The 20,858-nt window shown below is 33.6% G+C and overlaps 1 protein-coding gene and 1 non-coding gene across 3 annotated transcripts in view; both read left to right on the top strand.

Moving 5' to 3' along the window:
- Positions 1-18,968, top strand: part of Ect2 (epithelial cell transforming 2) — a 69,867-nt gene extending 50,899 nt beyond the window's left edge. For both annotated transcript variants that reach the window (XM_074073760.1, XM_074073759.1), the window contains 3 exons: positions 13,255-13,362; positions 14,451-14,597; positions 17,633-18,968. In XM_074073760.1, coding sequence (XP_073929861.1) covers positions 13,255-13,362; positions 14,451-14,597; positions 17,633-17,722 — 345 coding nt within the window. In that variant the 3' untranslated portion in view covers positions 17,723-18,968. The remainder of the gene's footprint in view (positions 1-13,254; positions 13,363-14,450; positions 14,598-17,632) is intronic.
- On the top strand, positions 11,819-11,951 carry LOC141423708 (small nucleolar RNA SNORA31). The gene has a single exon (XR_012448532.1). It is a non-coding gene; the product is annotated as a small nucleolar RNA SNORA31 (small nucleolar RNA).
- Positions 18,969-20,858: the final 1,890 nt, after the last annotated feature.

The following is a 20,858-nucleotide window of genomic DNA, read 5'->3' as shown; positions in this document are numbered from 1 at the left end:
TAAAATCAAATACCACCATGAAGATACAATTATCTTTATATCATACAGGTTGAAGTGAAGACAGATGAGAAAATCAAATGTTGAAGTTAACTGACTTACTGGAAATCTGGTAGCCTGTAGTAGATCTTGGGATGAATGCTAGGTCTTCTCTGTATATGGGATAGACATGTACTAGATAGAAAAAAAACCCAACCAAACAAACTTTATTTTGCACAAATGACAGAAATTGAGTTGAATGTATTAACATAATAGATGACCCTTTTCAGTACTGTAGTATGGTGAGATTTGCTTTGGACATTCTTGTGGGAATAAAACACAGTTAAGTCTGACATTGAAAGACTTAAGTATAATGATTAAATCCTCCTACTTAAGTGTATTAAACAATAAACAGACCTTTAGGTTTGTTTGTTTTTTAAAATTTCAGTTGACCAAGACTATATATTGTCATACATAAAGGATTGTTTGTTTCACCAAAAGGTTCATAGAAAGAATTAATGCTAGTGCATGCAACAAAATGCCAGCAAGAAAAATGATGGGAAGGTTTTTGTTATAAAGATTACAAAACACTCATTGTAAGGAAGAATTTGTTTCCCAGTTGCAGGTTTTCATATATAAAATGGGCTTCCTTGCAGTAGTCTAATAATTCAATATTGTAGAAATGGATTTGTTAGGATATGAAACTAGATGGTTTATGCAGCCTTTTCCAAATTTATAACCCTAATACTGAAATGAAAGGCTAATGGAAAATTTTCCTTTAAAGTATAACCTATTGAATTATTAGCCACAGATGCTAATAATACTAAAATTGAAATATAACTAACAAATGCAAAAAAATTCATAAGATATAATTATCCACAAGATGGCAGCAAACATTTAACTATGCTCTGATATATACCACAAAATTACTTCAGTCTGTTGAAATTTTGCTCTTAGAATTGTTTATAAATTCAGATATTAGTGACTTCAGTTGAGCTGTTTTGTACATTTAAGATTTTACACATAGTAAATTTTTAAAAATCCCTAAGTCAATGTCTTCTTTGAGAATATTTTGCCATGTTGAAGAGAAAGTGTTTCTAAATATATATGTATAAAGATGTAAATACATGTATAAAAGATGTAAAAATCTCTGATTATTTAAATCCATAGGCATTAAAGAATTTCTATTACATATTTTTTGATGTCCTAAATAATTGAAACTTGCTTAATTAAAAGTTTAAAATAAGTACCACTTTTTTTTATTGTTTATTCATTTATTCATATGTATATACATTGTTAGGGCCATCTCCCCCTCTCCCCCAGTACAACTATTTTATTCTATACTACTTCACTCATTTTGCCCATTCATAAATAATGTAAGAATTAGAACTTTTATTTATTTTTAACTTTTTAAAAATTTTATTATTCATACATAAATACAATGCTTGGATCATTTCTCCCCCCTGCCCCCACCCCCTCCCTTACCACCCACTCCGCCCCCTCCCTCTCTCCCCCACCCCCTCGATACCTGGCAGGAACTATTTTGCCCTTATCTCTAATTTTGTTGAAGAGAGAGTATAGGCAATAATAGGAAGGAACAAGTGTTCCTGGTTGAGATAAGGATAGCTATACAGGGAGTTGACTCACATTAATTTCCTGTGCGTGTGTGTTACCTTCTAGGTTAATTCTTTTTGATCTAACCTTTTCTCTAGTTCCTGGTCCCCTTTTCCTGTAGGCCTCAGTTACTTTTAAGGTATCTGCTTTAGTTTCTCTGCATTAAGGGCAACAAATGCTAGCTAATTGTTTAGGTGTCTTACCTATCCTCACCCCTCCCTTGTGTGCTCTCGCCTTTATCATGTGCTCAAAGTCCAATCCCCTTGTTGTGTTTGCCCTTGATCTAATGTCTGCATATGAGGGAGAACATACGATGTTTGGTCTTTTGGGCCAAGCTAACCTCACTCAGAAAGATGTTCTCCAATTCCATCCATTTACCAGTGAATGATAACATTTCATTCTTCTTCATGGCTGCATAAAATTCCATTGTATATAGATACCACATTTTCTTAATCCATTCGTCAGTGGTGGGGCATCTTGGCTGATTGCATAACTTGGCTATTGTGAATAGTGCTGGAATAAACATGGGTGTGCAGGTGCCTCTGGAGTAACCTGTGTCACAGTCTTTTGGGTATATCCCCAAGAGTGGTATTGCTGGATCAAATGGTAGATCAATGTTTAGTGTTTTAAGTAGCCTCCAAATTTTTTTCCAGAGTGGTTGTACTAGTTTACATTCCCATCAACAGTGTAAGAGGGTTCCTTTTCCCCCGCATCCTCACCAACACCTGTTGTTGGTGGTGTTGCTGATGATGGCTATTCTAACAGGGGTGAGGTGGAATCTTAGTTTGGTTTTAATTTGCATTTCCTTTATTGCTAGGGATGGTGAGCATTTTTTCATGTGTTTTTTTGCCATTTGAATTTCTTCTTTTGAGAAAGTTCTGTTTAGTTCATTTGCCCATTTCTTTATTGGTTCATTAGTTTTGGGAGAATTTAGTTTTTTAAGTTCCCTATATATTCTGGTTATCAGTCCTTTGTCTGATGTGTAGCTGGCAAATATTTTCTCCCACTCTGTGGGTGTTCTCTTAAGTTTAGAGACCACTTCTTTTGATGACAGAAGCTTTTTAGTTTTATGAGGTCCCATTTATCTATGCTATCTCTTAGTTGCTGTGCTGCTGGGGTTTCGTTGAGAAAGTTCTTACCTATACCTACTAATTCCAGAGTATTTCCTACTCTTTCCTGTATCAACTTTAGAGTTTGGGCTCTGATATTAAGATCCTTGATCCATTTTGAGTTAATCTTGGTATAGGGTGATATACATGGATCTAGTTTCAGTTTTTTGCAGACTGCTAACCAGTTTTCCCAGCAGTTTTTGTTGAAGAGGCTGCTATTTCTCCATCGTATATTTATAGCTCCTTTGTCAAAGACAAGTTGGTTATAGTTGTCTGGCTTCATATCTGGGTCCTCTGTTCTGTTCCACTGGTCTTCATGTCTGTTTTTGTGCCAGTACCATGCTGTTTTTATTGTTATTGCTTTGTAATATAGTTTGAAGTCAGGTATTGTGATACCTCCAGCATTGTTCTTTTGACTGAGTATTGCCTTGGCTATTCGTGGCCTCTTGTGTTTCCATATAAATTTCAGGGTAGATTTTTCAATCTCTTTAATGAATGTCATGGAATTTTGATGGGAATTGCATTAAACATGTAGATTACTTTTGGGAATATAGACATTTTTACTATGTTGATTCTACCAATCCATGAGCATGGGAGATCTCCCCAATTTCTATAGTCTTCTTCAGTCTCTTTGTTAAGAAGTGTATAGTTTTCCTTGTAGAGGTCATTCACATCTTTTGTTAGGATTACACCTAGGTATTTGATTTTTTTGAGGCTATTGTAAATGGAATTGTTTTCATACATTCCTTTTCAGTTTGTTCATTATTAGTGTATAGAAATGCTAATGATTTTTCTATGTCAATTTTATATCCTGCTACCTTGCTGTAGCTATTGATGATGTCTAGAAGCTTCTGAGTAGAGTTTTTTGGGTCTTTAAGTTACAGGATCATGTCATCTGCAAATAGGGATGTTTTGACAGTTTCTTTACCTATTTGTATTCCTTTTATTCCTTCTTCTTGCCTAATTGCTCTGGCTAAGAATTCGAGTACTATGTTGAATAGGAGTGGAGATGGTGGGCATCCTTGTCTGGTTCCTGATTTTAGAGGAAATGGTTTGTTTTTCTCCGTTAAGTATAATGCTGGCTGTAGATTTGTCATATATAGCTTTTATAATGTTGAGGTACTTTCCTCCTATTCCTAATTTTCTTAGAGCTTTTATCATGAAATGGTGTTGGATCTTATCAAAGGCTTTTTCTGCATCTATTGAGATGATCAAGTGGTTTTTGTCTTTGCTTCTGTTAATGTGGTTTATTACGTTTATTGATTTTCGTATGTTGAACCACCCCTGCATCCCTGGGATGAAGCCTACTTGGTCGTGGTGAATATAATCTTTTTGATGTGTTGTTGAATTCAGTTTGCCATTATTTTGTTGAGGATTTTTGCGTCAATGTTCATTAAGGAGATTGGCCTATAGTTCTCCTTTTTGGAGGTGTCTTTGCCTGGTTTTGGGATTAGTGTAATACTGGCTTTATAAAATGTGTTAGGCAGTTTTCCTTCCCTTTCTATTTTGTGGAACAGTTTAAGGAGGGTTGGTATCAGTTCTTCTTTAAAGGTCTGATAGAGCTCAGCAGAGAATCCATCAGGTCCTGGACTTTTCTTTTTGGGGAGACTCTTGATTGCTGCTTCAATTTCATTTTGTGTTATAGATCTATTCAGGTGATTAATTTCCTCTTGGTTCAGTTTTGGATGATCATACGTATCTAGAAATCTGTCCTTTTCTTAAGATTTTCGAATTAATTTGAATATAGGTTCTCGAAGTAGTCTCTGATGATTTCTTGGACTTCCATGGTGTTTGTTGTTATCTCCCCTTTTGCATTCCTGATTCTACTAATTTGGGTTTTTTCTCTCCTCATTTTAGTCAGGTTTGCTAGGGGTCTGTTGATCTTGTTTATTTTTTCAAAGAACCAACTTTTTGTTTCATTAATTCTTTGTATGGTTTTTTTGTTTCTATTTCATTGATTTCAGCTCTTATTTTTATTATTTCTCTCCTTCTATTTGTTTTGGGATTTGTTTGTTCTTGTTTTTCTAGGAGTTTGAGATGTATCATTAGGTCATTGATTTGGGATCTTTCAGTCTTTTTAATATACGCACTCATGGCTATAAACTTTCCTCGCAGGACTGCCTTTGCTGTGTCCCATAGGTTCTGGTAGGTTGTATTTTCATTTTCATTGACTTCCAGGAACTTTTTAATTTCCTCTTTTATTTTATCAATGATCCGTTGTTCATTTAGTAATGAATTATTTAGTTTCCAGCTGTTTGCATGTTTTTTGTCTTTACTTTTGTTGTTGAGTTCTAGTTTTACTTCATTGTGATAGTATGCACGGTATAATTTCTATTTCCTTATATTTGCTGAGGCTTGCTTTGTGTCCTAGGGTATGATCTATTTTGGAGAAGGTTCCATGGACTGCTGAGAAGAATGTATATTGTGTAGAAGTTGGATGAAATGTTCCGTAGACATCAACTAGGTCCATTTGATCTATTGTATATTTTGGATCTTGGATTTCTTTATTGATTTTTTGTTTGGATGACCTAGCTATTAATGATAATGGGGTAAAGTCTCCCACAACCACTGTGTTGGAGTTAATATATGCTTTTAGGTCTTTCAGGGTATGTTTGATGAAATTGAGTGTGTTGACATTGGGTGCATACAGGTTGGTGATTATTATTTCCTTTTGGTCTATTTCCCCTTTTATTAGTATGGAATGTCCTTCTTTATCTCATTTGATCAATGTAGGTTTGAAGTCTACTTTGTCATAGAGATAAGTATTCCTAGTCCTGCCTGTTTTTGGGGGCCATTGGCTTGGTAAATCTTCTTCCAGCCTTTCATCCTAAGCCTATGCTTATTTCTGTCGGTGAGATGGGTCTCCTGTAAGCAACAAATTGTTGGATCTTCCTTTTTAATCCATTTCGTCAAGCGGTGCCTTTTGATGGGTGAATTAATTCCATTAACATTTAGTGTTAGTACTGATAGGTGTGTGGTGATTTCTGTCATTTAGTTGTCTTAGTTGTTTGAAGGTTTGATTGTGTGTACCTAAGTTGAGGTTACTCTCTACTTTCTTGCTTTTTCTTTTCCTGTGGTTTTGTGCTGCCTGTCTTCATGGTTGAGTTGGGTTTCACTTTCTGTGTGCAGAATCCCTTGCAGAATCTTTTGTAGTGGTGGCTTTGTGGACACATATTGTTTTAGTTTCTGCTTATCATGGAAGACTTTTATTGCTCCATCTATTTTGAATGATAGTTTGTCTAGGTAGAGTATCCTGGGGTTGAAGTTATTTTCATTCAGTGCCCGGAAGATCTCACCACAAGCTCTTCTTGCTTTTAATGTTTTGTTGAGAAGTCTGCTGTGATTTTGATGGGTTTACCTTTGTATGTTATTTGTTTTTTCTCTCTTACAGTCTTCAGTATTCTTTCCCTAGTTTCTGAACTTGTTGTTTTAATGATGATATGTTGTGGGGTAGTTCTATTTTGATCTGGTGTGTTTGGTGTCCTGGAGGCCTCTTGCATCTGTATGGGAATATCTTTCCCTAGATTTGGGAAATTTTCTGTTATTATTTTGTTGAACAGATTACACATTCCCTTTGCTTGCACCTCTTTTCCTTCGATGCCCATGATTCTCAAGATTGGTCTTTTGATGGAGTCGGTGAGTTCTTGCATTTTCTTTTCACAGGTCTTGAGTTGTTTAATTAATAGTTCTTCGGTTTTTCCTTTAATTACCATTTCATCCTCAAGTTCTGAGATTCTGTCTTCTTTTTGTTCTATTCTGCTGGATTGGCCTTCCGTTTTGTTTTGCCGTTCTGTTTCATTCTTTTTTCTGAGGTTTTCCATATCCTCGGTGGTTTCCTCTTTAATGTTGTGTATTTTTGTGCTGAGTTCATTTATCTCTTTATTAATCACGTTCTCTGTTTCACTTCGGTGATTATACAGTGCTTCTATGGTTTCCTTTATTTCTTCTTTTGCTTTTTCAAATTCTCTATTTTTGTTGTCTTGGAATTTCTTGAGTGTCTCCTGTATATTTTTGTTGACCCTATCCCAGTATCATCTCTCTAAAATTCTCATTGAGTACTTGTAGTATGTCTTCTTTTAAATTATTCTTGTGGGCTTCATTGGGTTCTTTGGCACAGTTTATCTTCATTTTGTTGGAGTCTGGATCTGATATCTGTTTTCTTCATTTCCTTCTGGTTGCTGTACTAATTTTTTGCTGTGGGAAAACTGGTTTCCCTGTTATTTCTGTTAGAACTTTTATTTTTAAACATGTGAAAATAAAGCCAAGAGCAATGACTATTTATTGTAAAGCTAACATTAAAGTTCAGACATCCTCATTCTTGTTAATACCTTCCTGATAGATTTTATCCCCATGCGTATAATGTCCCATATTGCCTGAGGTCATGTAGTGGCTCTGTTGAAGACCTTAAACAGTGGTACCCTCTAACCCAATTTAACTTGATAATTAAATACTTTTTGCTATAATTCTATACTTTGCCATTAACTCTTTATGTATTATTTCAAAAATCAAAAACTCTACATGTAGATATAATCACCACCACTGAGTACTTATGAGTAGCAATATTTATTTGAATTTTTTAAACTTGTAAGTAGAACTTCTAACTATATAAGGAATAGAATAAAAATAGACATATATGAATCATTTGTGCTTTTGAGCCAGTATGATTTGTATTTATAATTTTTCTGCTAGTTATTAGGTATACATACAGGTTGAGTATCCCTAAATAAATGAAATGCTTGGGACCACAAGTGTTTTAGATTTTTTTTTTCAGATTTTGGAATATTTAAGACGCATAATGAGATATTGGGAATTGAACTCAAGTCTAAACATGAAATTCATTTATGTTCCATATAATGTCATACAATATTTTTAGTTCATTTACATTTTGACTTCAACCTGTCACATGGAATCAGTTATAAAATCTTCCAATTATGGTGTTGTGTCACTGTTGAAGAAGTTTTAGATTTTGGCACATTTTGGATTTTTCAGAGTAGGGATCGTTCAACCTGTAGTAAGTTGTTAATATATATGTCTGTTATTAGTACTACCTTAATTTGGTAAGTAAGAAACTCTAAGCTGTCAACATGATTACAGAGTTTGAGGAAATTGCCAAGGCACATGCAAGGGACTAGGGAGGGCACATGTGATAGTAGATACTTTTTCTTTAGTATCTGGGAACTTGAGGACTGACTAGTAAGGCAGTATAGTTTAAGGAAAGAAGGGAGAGACAAAAGGTCTGATAACTCACGTGCATTGGCTTAAGATACCTGAAATGCTAGTAATTTTTCTGTGAATTAACACCCATGAATAGAGTCCTAAAATCTTTAACTGACACTCACTTTCTTCTAAAATTGATATCATATACCTCAATGGGAGAAATTAATTTTTACTTTCTAATCTTAAGCACAGCACATCTGTCTTCAGAACTCGTCTTAGGTACATGTGAGTTTGGGGCTGATTAAAAAACTCTTGCCTTCTTAAAGCTTCTGTAATGCTTGACATGCTTTGAGCAAGTCATAAAAATTTTTAGAACTATATTAGTATGTTATAAAAATGAGTTTTGGCTATGCTGTAAATTTCATTTTTATTTTATTGTAGAAATTTAGAGGAGTAGATTAAAAACCACAAGGATGTTTTTAGACGAGGGAATGGGAAGGAAATTAACAGAAGCCTGGGACTATTGACAGGTTACCCCCACTTGACACTTTTTGTCTGCAACTTAACCTTACTTACTTTCTTCTGTGCAGAGAACTAAAGGAAGTGCTTCATAGCAAATATCTATGTTGTCATTTTAGCCACTAATGAGCTACCTAGGTGTTTATACTCTTTGGTTCATTCTGAATACAGAGCCTTTGAAGAATGTAAAAGAAAGACCTTGTATCTATCTTTTCCTTCCCCAAATCAGAAGCAAATTATTTGTTCATTGAGAAAAAATAATGAAGCTACTTCTTCCCTTTTTAGTTCATCGTGGTTATTATATGTTTGGTGATAGTTATAATAATAATAATAGGAGAACTACATTAAAATATATCTCATACTCTCATTCTACTAGGCTTTTAAGGTCCGTGACTTTTGTTATTCTCTCTTTCTGGAACTATAACCATAGACATAAAGTTTTCTTTGAAAATGTGCATTTATTAGGTTTATACCTAGGCCATTTTCTCCATAATACTATATTATAAATTGATATTTTAGCTGTTTCTAAGTTATTTTCTGTTTCTAAATTTTTTTAAATTGTGAATCTTTGATGTGTATGTTAGTCTTGTGTTTTAGGGAGTTAGAGGGGTTGGATTTTCCCTTGTTATCTTTTTGAGATGGGTCTTGCTGTGTAGTGCAGGCTGCCTTCAAGCTCTTGATTCTTCTCATTCATCCTCCTGAAGTACTGAGATTGCAGGCCTGGGCAAACTGTGCCTGGCTGACTGTATGCTAACTTTCTTGCCAGTCACTTCAAATAAGTTCTCCTATTGTTTTGAGTTATTTTGTAGCTGAATCCATTGGGTTTTTCAGCTTTCAGTTTTTAAAACAATGTGATAAGTTCACATTTCAAATGAACTTTGATGGATTACTTTGTAATGTAAAAGAACCCAGAACGATGGGAAAATATTTAAATGTTAAAACATTTTTTTTCTGAATTTGTCTATGTATCTTACTAGATTTTCAATGTAAATTTGTTGATTGAATGAAATGCAGTCATACCACACACTTTTTGGCCAACAGCTGTCATGTATACAGTGGTGGACCTATAGGATTATATTGTGTAGTGACACTGTAGCCTTCTTTGTGGAAGTACACTGTACACATTAAGATGTTTGCACAATGATGAAATTGCCTAATGATACATTTTTCAGAATGGATCCCTGTTGTTAAGTGGTGCATCACTATACATCTATGCTTAGTTTGTGGTGCTGTATGTAAAGCAATCTAGGAAATGTGATTCCTGTACTATGGTATGTAGGCAGTCTTCATAATGTGAAAACTTGCGCGCACGCACGCGTGGTGTGTGTGTGTGTGTATGTGTGTGTACAGGGAAAAGCAGAGTTTGAGTCACATTTCTGACTGATTTCTGACTGAATAAACGTGTTTATTCAGTTATTTTGGAAATGATTGTCAAGATTATTAATAATCATTGAAAACTGTTAGAACTTTTAACAGTTTAGGAAAGTAGCCCCAATATATTAAATACATATGTGCCAGTAGTTTTCCGTTATGCTGACATTTACCAATTAGGAAATTAAGACTTTTGTAGTAAAATTTGTTATGAAATATCTAGAAATATCTTTATAAGAAACACATGAAAGTTATTTTAAGAAAACTACAAAACAAAGGGACCTGTTTTACTCTCAAATGAAATGAAAACTGGTACTAAGATATTGAGTCATCTTTAATTTCTAAATTTTTTGCTGTGTCTATAAAATTCTGTATGGAACTTTGAAATTTGGCAGAATGATTCCAAAGATGATTTTTAAAGAAAAACAATACCCAGAAATAGATAATAAGATAATAGTACTTCCTCTATGAGTTATTAAATTTTACCTTTTAAAGTTAGAATGATCAGAACATTATTTCACTCTTTGAAAATGTATATGTGGACCATATAAAACTATAGATGGCTTAAAATAGGACTTTATTGTGTGCTAAATGTAGAATCTTAACTAACATTGTTAATGCATGGTACTAAGAAAATTGGTTACGTACTTAGAGGAAATTAAATCTATAACCTAATCTACATGCTGTAGATAGATACAAGACTTAATTGTGAAAAAGTGAAAGCGTTTCAAAAACTTACATAAGAAAAAGATAGGTGATACATATTTGCTTTTTAAATAGGGAAGTACTTGGTAAGGCATAGAAGCATGGTAAGAAATAAAAAAGATCCATCGAGTTTAACAAATAGATAATCTATGTTAAAGTAATCAAAAAATATAAAATGAGTGGTAAAATAAAATTTGAGAAAATAGTGGCAAAAATGTGATCAATTCATTTCTTGTTTTTAAAATTTCATTTCTTAAAAGCACTTTCATAATTAAGTAGAAAAATGCTAGTATTCCAATAGAAAAAGATAGGCAAAGAATATAAATAGTAATTCACAACAAGAACATTTTAAGAGCCAGAAAATATGGAGAAATATTCCCTACTAGAAATTTTAAAGAGAACAAGATGTAAAATTCATTTGCAAATCAAACTACAAAAGTTTTTTTTGTTTTTGTTTTTTTAAGGAAGGTACAGAGGACTGGTGAGGCAAAATGACCCTTTCCTGTCTTGGAAGTGTAGGGTAAAGTAGTATTCCCATATCAGGAGCTTTAAAAATGTTTACTCTCTGCTTTTTTTACTTCTTATGTTTTAGCTTAGAAAATGGTATAATCAGAAGAGCCCTGTCAGCCGTGCAGTAGAATAATTCCTTTCAGTATTTAATGACTTGGAAAAAATACACTCTGTGGCTAATTGAAAAATGTAAGATGCAAAACTAAATTGCATGATTCCAATTTTGTTTTTGTAAAAAGTAGTTTTGCGTGTATATTGCAAAATATCTCTAAGAAAGAATAGTAACTGGTTAATAGAGTTACATCATTTTAAATTTGTGTCTTCTGTTTTTAACTCCAAAAATACAGTAACAATATTTCTTAAAGATATTGACTCTTACAAGTACTATTAACTGTTTGGGATTACATTAGCTCAAGATCCAGGATATGTGGGTTATGCTTTTAAAAAATTAGTTCAAGAGTCATTTAGCAAATGGATAAAGTGGAAAAAGAGGATCTGGAGCAGCAGAGTGGATTTGATTGTTTCAGTGAAGGAACTAGAGAAGCTGCAGCAAACAAAGCTGTCAGTGGTGGGGAGCAAAGCAGGCATTTCTAATTGTACAATAGAAATACAGCACTGTGTGTGTAAAGAGGTTTGTCATTTTATTTCAAAGTACAAGTTTTATGAGTACTAAGGGTTAGACAACTGATATTTTCACATTTCACGTATGACAAAATTTTCAGAAAAACCATCTTTTATAAGGTTGTATAAAATTTGTTTCCATAGATTGAGGGATAGTCTTAATATCCTAGAGTAATGAGGCAATTTGACAGTTTCTAAGTTGGCAATTTAGATTTATAAATTTAAAGTGAAAATTGCTACATCCACTGATAGACCCTGAACAATTTGCTTTTTTTTTTTTTTTTTTGGTTTGTACTAGGATGAAAAAGTAAATAATATGTGCACTTTCTGCCTTTGTGGCAGCCCACATTGAAATTAGGGAATACATCAGCAGGATAGAAAAGAAAGTGAAAAGTCATTTATAAAATATACTAGATATTTTTAATTACTTGGAGATTAGTTATTTTGTTTAAGGTTAATTTTTTTGTCAGTGGTTCTGGACTTATATGAGGTCTTTTGGCTCCTCTGGGAATGTGATAGAAGCTGTCAACACTCTTCTCAGGGAAAAGCACTTTGCACATGTTCACACAAAATTCTGGACACAATTTCAAGTGAATTGTATAGCATATACCCTGAGTTTTACCTATTGTCACATTAAGAGCTCTATTTATTTTTATGTGTATATGTTTGTATGTATTGATAGAGTCTCTCTTTGTAGCTCAGCCTGGCCATGAACTCACAATCCTCTTGTCTTAGCCTCCTGAGTTCTGGGATTACAGGTGTGTGCCACCATAATACCACCATACCCTAGTAACTTTTTTTTTTTTTAAATGTGGTGCTGGGGTTTGAACTCAGGGCCTCATGCTTGCTAGACAGGCTCTCTACTACTTGAGCCACTCCACCAGCTCCACACTAGTAGCTCTTGATCACAAGTTCAGAACCTCTTTTTGTGTGTTTGTTTTGTTGGGGGCGGGCAGTACTTGGTTTTGAACTCAGGGCCTCATGCTTGCTAGGCAGGCAGTCTACCACTTGAGCCACTCACCAGCCCAGGTCTGAACCTTCTTTTAGAATCCTTCCAGATGCAAATTGTGGAAGAAAGAAATGTAGAAGAAAGTCTAATTTTTGAATTTATTTATTTATTTATGGAGGTGAAGTTTGAACTCAGGGCTTTGTGCTTGCTCTACTGCTTGAGCCATACCTCCTGTCCATTTTTGTTCTGGTTACTTTTGGAGATGGTGTCTCACAAACTGTTTGCCCAGGCTGGCCTTGAACCACGATCCTTCTGCTTAGCCTCCCAAGTAGCTAGGATTATAGACGTGAACCACTGACACACAGCTGAAAGTCTGCATTTTTAATTTGGGATTATTTTAAGAAAAGTACTTGTTATGAGTTTTATAGCAGACTTTATATTTGAGCATTAAGTCTTCTAAATTCATAACTATTTAGTTTTAGTGTTGTTAGTAAGTCTTTTTTTTGCTTTGGTGTTCATGGTCATTGCAATGTTTTTTACTGGGTGCTTATTTTCCGCTACCCTTAAATTAGTATATATCAAGGTAAAAAGTACATCAGGCACACCACAAATCTTGAGTAGCTTCACTTGTAAATGTTCTCATATGTAGATAAGTGCTTAAAGGTTTGATTTTAGGAAGTTACTTTTGTAATTTTAAAATAACAAAGTATAATTTTTCAACAGGAGAATCTTATTTACATGGCTGATCCTGAATCCTTTGAAGTAAATACGAAAGATATGGATAGTACATTGAGTAGAGCATCTAGAGCCATAAGAAAGACTTCAAAAAAGGTGAGTTTAGGGAAATTATTTAATATATCTCTTATGTATGTTTTTCAGATTATAAGAAAATAATATTGCTATAAGCACCAGTAGAAAGATAAATTATACAACAAAGGTATTATTCGATTTTAGGAAATGACCCACAGAGGTAATTTAGTTCATTGACTTCTTTGTCATGTTAATTACAATAACTTGCTATCTTTCACGCTATTATGTGGTACTTCTGTGAACCAGACTTTAGTAGAATCTAGATGGACATGCATTCATTAAACATTGCTTCAGTTATTTTTTCAGCAAAGGGCACATGACTGGGTTTGGAGACCTAGAAGCTATTCCCAACTCGAGAAATGTGTTTTATTTAATCTTCTCACGATGAACATGCCTGCCTTTCTTATCAGAGCTATTGAAGATGACTACTTATGTAATAGGAATTTTTTCAAGTAGAAGTAAAATTGTAGTGTTCCAGCGAAATTTGCAGCCACATTGTTTGTTACTAGATTATCAAGTTTTGTTTTGTTTCTCTTTGAAGGGGGGAGGCCATGTACCATCCTGGTACTGCCCATCATTTAATCAGCATAAAGATGTCAAGTGAAGATTCAAAGGAATTCCTTCACTTTCAGTAAAGAAATTGAGGTCAAGTGGTTGGGATTAAAGATTTCACAACTATACTGTGACAGACAAGGACCTAGGTTTTGGCTGGGAATGTAGCTCAATGGTATAGATTGCCTACCTGTGCAAAACCTGGGTTTGATTCCAAGGACCCTAGGTTTCTTGTCTCCAGGCTAGAAGCTTTTTACCTCTCACTTTCTTCCATCCATTGGACGTCAGTACTCTAGGGTCTTTATTTTTCGGTGGGACTGGAGTTGGAACTCAGGACCTCATGTTTGCTAGGCATTCTACCACCTCAGCTGCTCCACTATAAATTCAGAATGGAATATTCTGCAACATGCTACATTTTCTTATAGCTTATGCCAAGAGAATTCTGCCATGTACTATTTGTAAAAAATAGTGTATTTGACTTTCTTTATGCCCAAATATTCTTATGACTGTATTAAATTTGTCTAGGCTTAACCAGTTGTAACTCTTTTTAACTCTAGGTTACAAGAGCATTCTCTTTTTCCAAAACTCCAAGAAGAGCTCTACGAATGGCTCTTATGCCATCCCACAACTCAGTGGAAGGAAGAAGTCCTCCCAGTAGTGATAAGCATGCAGTGAGTCGTCTGTCTAGCACATCATCATTAGCAGTAAGTGGTTTCGACTTAATGGGCTATATGTTTTTTTAAATGTATGTTTAAAAATCAAATCTCTTTATAAAGCAACTAAAAAAACATTATTATTATCAACATGAGATGTACTTAATGTGTAGTTTATTCAGTATGAAATTTTATTGGGATTGAGATAGGTTAAAATTTCCAGAAGAAAAGAAACATGTTTAATCTGGTCTGTCACTTTACCAATGTAAATTCTGTGGTTCTGTTTATACAGATGGGTTCCAATGACACAGAAGCTGGATTTATTCCTTTTACTATTTCATTGAATAGAATCTAATCTCTGAACTGAGGATTATATGGATTCCAAATTCATTTGTATATTTTTTAATGTTTCCTGAATAATCCAAATGTACAACAGTGCTATAATAATTAGATAAGGACATTTCTAACATTTATTACTTTCGAGTACATGAGTGATATATCTGCTGTTTTTGTTAAATTATTATTAACCCAATAGGTTTAGAAGGTAAATGGCTGCCACTTTTTATCTATGTACCCTTCAGTAAGCTTCTTCCTCTGTGTTAGCTGCATTTTTACAAATGAGAAAAAAGGGTCAGTAATACTTATCCTATAGTGTTACTGTAAGAACTAAATTGTAAAATCCACATAGGTATATCATGTAGTTGTATGCTAAGAGGTAGTTTGAGTGATGATTAAGAGTATGAACTCTAGAACCCAAATTTTCATAACATTGCTTTGCTATTTATTAGCTGTATGACCTTTGGGAAGTTATTATAGATTCCTCCATTTCCCTTTCATTACCTATGAAATGTTTCTAAGGTAGTTGTAAGGATTAAATGAGTCAATATATATATTAAGTGCTTAGGACAGTACCTGGCACATTTTAGGACTCTAGTGTTTAATAAGTGGTTGCCTTTTATATTATATGACATTTATATAGGCAAGGCCCATAATATTCAATAAGTGTTATTTTTTCAAAAGTTAAAATATTTAGTTAACACAGTAAAGATTTACAGCTAAATTTGTGAGTGTATTTATTCAGACTTTTTTAAATCAAGGTTAACTTAACTAATACAAAAATAGTTGTAACTAGTTGGTTATAGAAATATATGCAAAATAATTTGGTCAATTAAAATTGACAAAATGCAGATTAGCATTCATTTGTTAGATTATAAATTTTCTCTTTTTTTTTTTGCAGCACTAGAATTTGAACTCAGGGCCTCATGCTTGCTAAGCAGGCACTCTACCACTTGAGTCACTCCACTAGCTATAAATTTTCTCAAAGCCATAGTAGTATCTCATTTGTTTTCTCCATGTATAGTAACTATTGATAAACATTACTATCTTTCAAATGAAGTAAGTAGATTTTATAGAAAAGTTTTAGGAAATTTATTTGTATTATCTGTAGTTGTATCATTTTTATGTAGACAATATACATACATAAAAAGTACCTGAAGTATCTTTGAGACATTCATGTCCTCTTCTCAATTCCATGTTTCTGTTCTAACAGATTACCCATTCAGTTTCCACAAGCAATATAATTGGATTTGCTAAGCATGTTTATGGTCAGCGCTCCAGCTCTACTGGTGGGCGCTCTATACGTCCTTCTGCCTCCCGAGCTAGTTTTTTCAATGATACTAGAAGGAAATACTGATATTTTTCAAATTTAAAAAAAAAAAAAGTTCTTTCCAAGTCATCTTTGACATTTGTGAAGAGTTAGGAGCTATGCCAAGCAATAATGGAAACAAGCCTCATGGAGTGTAATGTGAACTTATTAGCTACATGAAATTTGTGTTTGTGAAAAACATGGAAGTATTCTTTCTCTATTGAATCACTTATTAGGTAGGTTGGGACTTTTGAAATCACAACTTTAATACTGCTTTGAATTCACAAGAATTTAGGCTTAATAGTTTTTCTTGTATATTGCCAAGTAAAAATATTTTTTCAAGGCAACCTACTCTTAAGTCCAAAAAACATAAGCTCCATTAGAAATTTTCTGATTGACGAAAGTGATCATTTTAGAGAAATTGTATGGAAAGTAGATTTATATTCCAAGTCTAATTCTTAATTGAGACTTAGGGCATTTATATAAAATACATGCTTTTAATGTGGTAAATCATAAAAGTTCTACTTGAGAAAAATGTAAACTTTTTATCTCTTTAAATCATTGTTTTATCACTTGAATGGTAATACTTTATCAACTTACCTCTTTAAGCAATTCATTTTACTACCTTGTTAATGAGAACTTATAGCCAGCTAACTTGGCTGTAAATTTGGTTACAATTAGCAGTTCATCCACGCTAAAATAAAATAGGAGCCTTATAATTTATTTAGATTATATCTACTTTTGGGTATTTATATTCTTCTGTATGCTTCCTTCTTATAGTAAAACATTCTGATGGTGCTTAACTTTGACTTCTGACACAATAAATTTAGATAGCTCGGCAATTTGATAATTACTGTTGTTCAGAAGTATGCTATTTTGTTCATTTTTCATATGGAACAAAATTACCTATAATATGTAAACCCACACTCACATATAAATGTAAGTTCCACATAAAAAATACAAACACTCTTAGGGAGTGTATGACTTAATTTTAGAAACGTATTTCCCATGAAGTGACTTCACTCCTCCAATTCTGCTTTATGAATTAAGAAACCTTAGCATTTAACTTTTTTACCTCAAAAACTTATTTCCCAATTTATAAGTTTTTTCTTGTATATCCTGCAACACTGAGCCTTTCATACCTCACCAAAGAAAGTTGGGTATCACTATTATCAGTTAGGCAACGTCTCTCCCACTTGAGTTAATATCAGTTAACTAGTCTATCCATTTAGTTTTTAAGAACTCTAGAATAGTTTTGTTTTATTCCTTTTATTATTCTCCTGATTTTAAATTCCTTTATTTAAAGGGTTTAAAATAATCAAATGTATTTTAATTAATTGCAATGGTAATTCATAAAATGTAAAAATAGTAGGTATAATACTGACCTATGTTCCAATGTTTTTAAAGAAAAAAATTTAAATATAAAAATTTGTCTTTACAGGGTATTCCATCTCCTTCCCTGGTCAGCCTTCCTTCCTTCTTTGAAAGGAGAAGTCATACTTTAAGTAGATCTACAACTCATTTGATATGAAACTTTAAAAAATCTTAAATTATAGAAATCTATAGCCTCATACTTTACTAAAAAACTGACTCACATGGTACTTGTAAGTAGCACTTGGTGAAAGCTGGAAAGAAGATAAGTAACACTAAACCACGCCACTTAATTTTCTTCTGGAAAGAGTTTTCAAGTTAATTCATGTAAAATTATATTGATTTTGATGTAATTTATCCTTTACTCAGATTTCTCATCTGAAAACCAATAATTTAAGTTATTCATGATATCAGTAGCTTTGTATCCCTGATACTAAATTTATTTACTATAAATTTTATTGGTGGGTGCCAAATATTCCTGTGAATCTGTTTGTACAATATTTGTGAATGAATTTATGGAAGTACATATTTGTGTATCTCAATTTGTATGGAGATTAAGTGATATTACAAAACTTGCTAGATAAAAACCTGCATAGATTGTTGATTGAATAGTGAGTAGGGCCTTATTGTAATCACATGCACTGTTTGATGAATTTAAACACTCTTACAGTTTATTTTCTTGTCAAATGTGTTCAAGATCTAGCATGTGGATTTTAAAAAGATCTGCCTTTATTAACAAGTGTAACAGTTAAGGGGAATGTTGTTTCAACATATTTTTGCAAATTGAGATAAGGACAGAAAGATTATAAGACATTGTATATTTTTCTAAAGAAGATATTGATATTAACTTATAGAGGTTTCAGGCAGTGTATTTTAGGGATTTTAGCCACCAGGAAGTCTTGATTTAGTTTGATACTATATCGCATTTTATTTGTAAGGATAAATCTGGGAGAATTGTGGTAAAGATTCTTTATTTTTATGTAATCTCAAATTGCCCTCACTTTTACTAATCTGTAAAATGCGTAGATAAGTGTATGGTCAGCTTTTTAAATGTAAAATTAGAAAATTGCTATTGTAAAGTATTTTCCAAAGTCTGATGTTATTGTTCACAGTAGTATTTTTTTATAATCAATAATACAAAATAATCAAGCTCCCATGAATAAGTGAATTTTTATTTACTATCTGTTTAGGTAGTACTGCAAACATTTTTTTATTTAATTTTCAGCTATCTGCTTAATAGTTTAACTATCAATTTTTTTTAATTTCTTGTATGTACCTCTTCAGAAATTAGTAAATGGCCCTTTTTTGTGTTTTTTTTTAATAGTAAATGGCCCTTTTTTGTTGTTTTTTAAAGGCAACTATAGCAGTTAGAACCTTGTAAATAAATAACTTAAAATCCAAGTGTATTTTGTCTCCTGTCTTATTTTTTCAGACTAATTTTCATAGGCAAACATGAAAGATGAATGCCTCATCAACCTCTGCTCTGTTTTGTATTTGACTTATTTTTTCACTAGTATTATTGAAAATTTTGTCATATAGGTGTCTATATGCTAAGAGTGTTTAAAATGGGATAGTGGATCCTATATTTTAGGTAAAATTTTGTGTTTGTGCATATGCATGCATTTTTCTGGCAGAAAATACAAAACATTTATCATTTTATTGGAGGTGGAGGTGTGATTTCTCCCAAAAGAATGGGGTTTTCAAAGATAAGAAAGGCATGAAGTTGGATAAGTATTGACAACTCTGGCAAAAAAAGCAAGTAACTCATTTTAACTTTTGTGAGAAGGCTTTTGGTTTTCATCATTACTAACTGCCTACTGGAGGGTTTTGGTATATACCCATTATCAGATGAAGACAATTTGCATGTTTACTTCCTGTGTTAAGATTTTTTGTCATGCTTAATATCAGACCTGAAATCTTGAAGCTAGTAGAGTAAAGAGCAGGGAATACACTGGAAGCAATAGGTGTAAGCAAGGACTTCCTTGGTAGAACTAAAGCAGCTCAGCAACTAAGAGAAAGGATTAACAAATGGGACTACATGAAATTAAAAAGCTTCTGCACAACAAAAGAAATGGTCTCTAAACTGCAAAGAGCATCCACAGAATGGGAGAAAATCTTTGCTAGCTATACATCAGACAAAGGACTGATAACCAGAATATACAGGGAGCTCAAAGAACTAAACTCCCAAAAATCAGTGACCCAGTGAAGAAATGGGCAACTGAGCCTTTTCAAAGGAAGATGTCCAAATGGCTAAAAAGATACATGAAAAAATGCTCACCATCCCTGGCTGTAAAGGAAATGCAAAGCAAAACCACACTAAGAGTCCATCTCACACCTGTTAGAATAGCTACCATCAAGAACAAATGCTGGCAAGAGTGCAGGGGGCAAAAAGGAACCCTCATATACTGCTGATGGGAATATAAGCTAGTACAACCATTATGGAAACAATATAGAGACTTCTTAAAAAACTAAAAATAGATTGCTGCCATATGATCTAGCAATACCACTCCTAGGGATACCTGAAGGAATGTGAGTCAGGTTACTGCAAAGGCACCTGCACACCCATGTTTATTGCAGCTCTATTCACATCAGCCAAGCTATGGAAACAGCAAAGATGCCTTACTACCAACAAATGGATTAAGAAAATGTGGTATACATATACAATGGAATTTTATTCAGCCACGAGGAATGAAATTTTGTCATTCCCAGGTGAATGGGTGGAACTGGAGAATATTATCTTAAGTGAAATCAGTCAGACTCAGAAGGCCAAAAATCTCATGTTCTCCCTCATGCAGATTATAGACCTAAAACAAATGCAGTAATATTATTGGATGCAGGTCACACACAAAAGGGAGACCATGCACAGGAGGGATAAGACAAGGGAAGGAAACCAAAAACTTGAATGTGGTTGATGTGCTCACTGTATAGGAGCAAAAACAGCTATCTTAAACTAGCCGAGGCCACTATGGAAAGGGGACTCGGAAGTAGCAAAGAGGTCTGGATGAGCCAATTTGGGTTATAATACATATATGCATGGAAACAGCGCAAGGAATCTTCCCATGTTGCTATCTTTACCTCAAACTAGCTAAAATGCCATGTTTTTCTTACTATCTTTTATGTAGTTTCTTCTACAAAATTGGAGGACAAGAAGGCAGAACAGGTTCTGCTCCTAGGTGGTTGGACCGGGCTGGTGTGGGGGAGGTGTGATTAGGGAGATATGCCCCAAATAATGTATTGCACAAATAAATGCAAAAATGATAAGAAAAGATTCTGTGTCATGGTGGAAACTTCTTCCC

This window comes from Castor canadensis, chromosome 5 (genome assembly GCF_047511655.1).
Source record: "Castor canadensis chromosome 5, mCasCan1.hap1v2, whole genome shotgun sequence".
Taxonomy (NCBI): Eukaryota; Metazoa; Chordata; class Mammalia; order Rodentia; family Castoridae; genus Castor; species Castor canadensis.
Note: the sequence above shows the minus strand (reverse complement) of the source record. Positions and strands in the feature narration are given on the sequence as shown.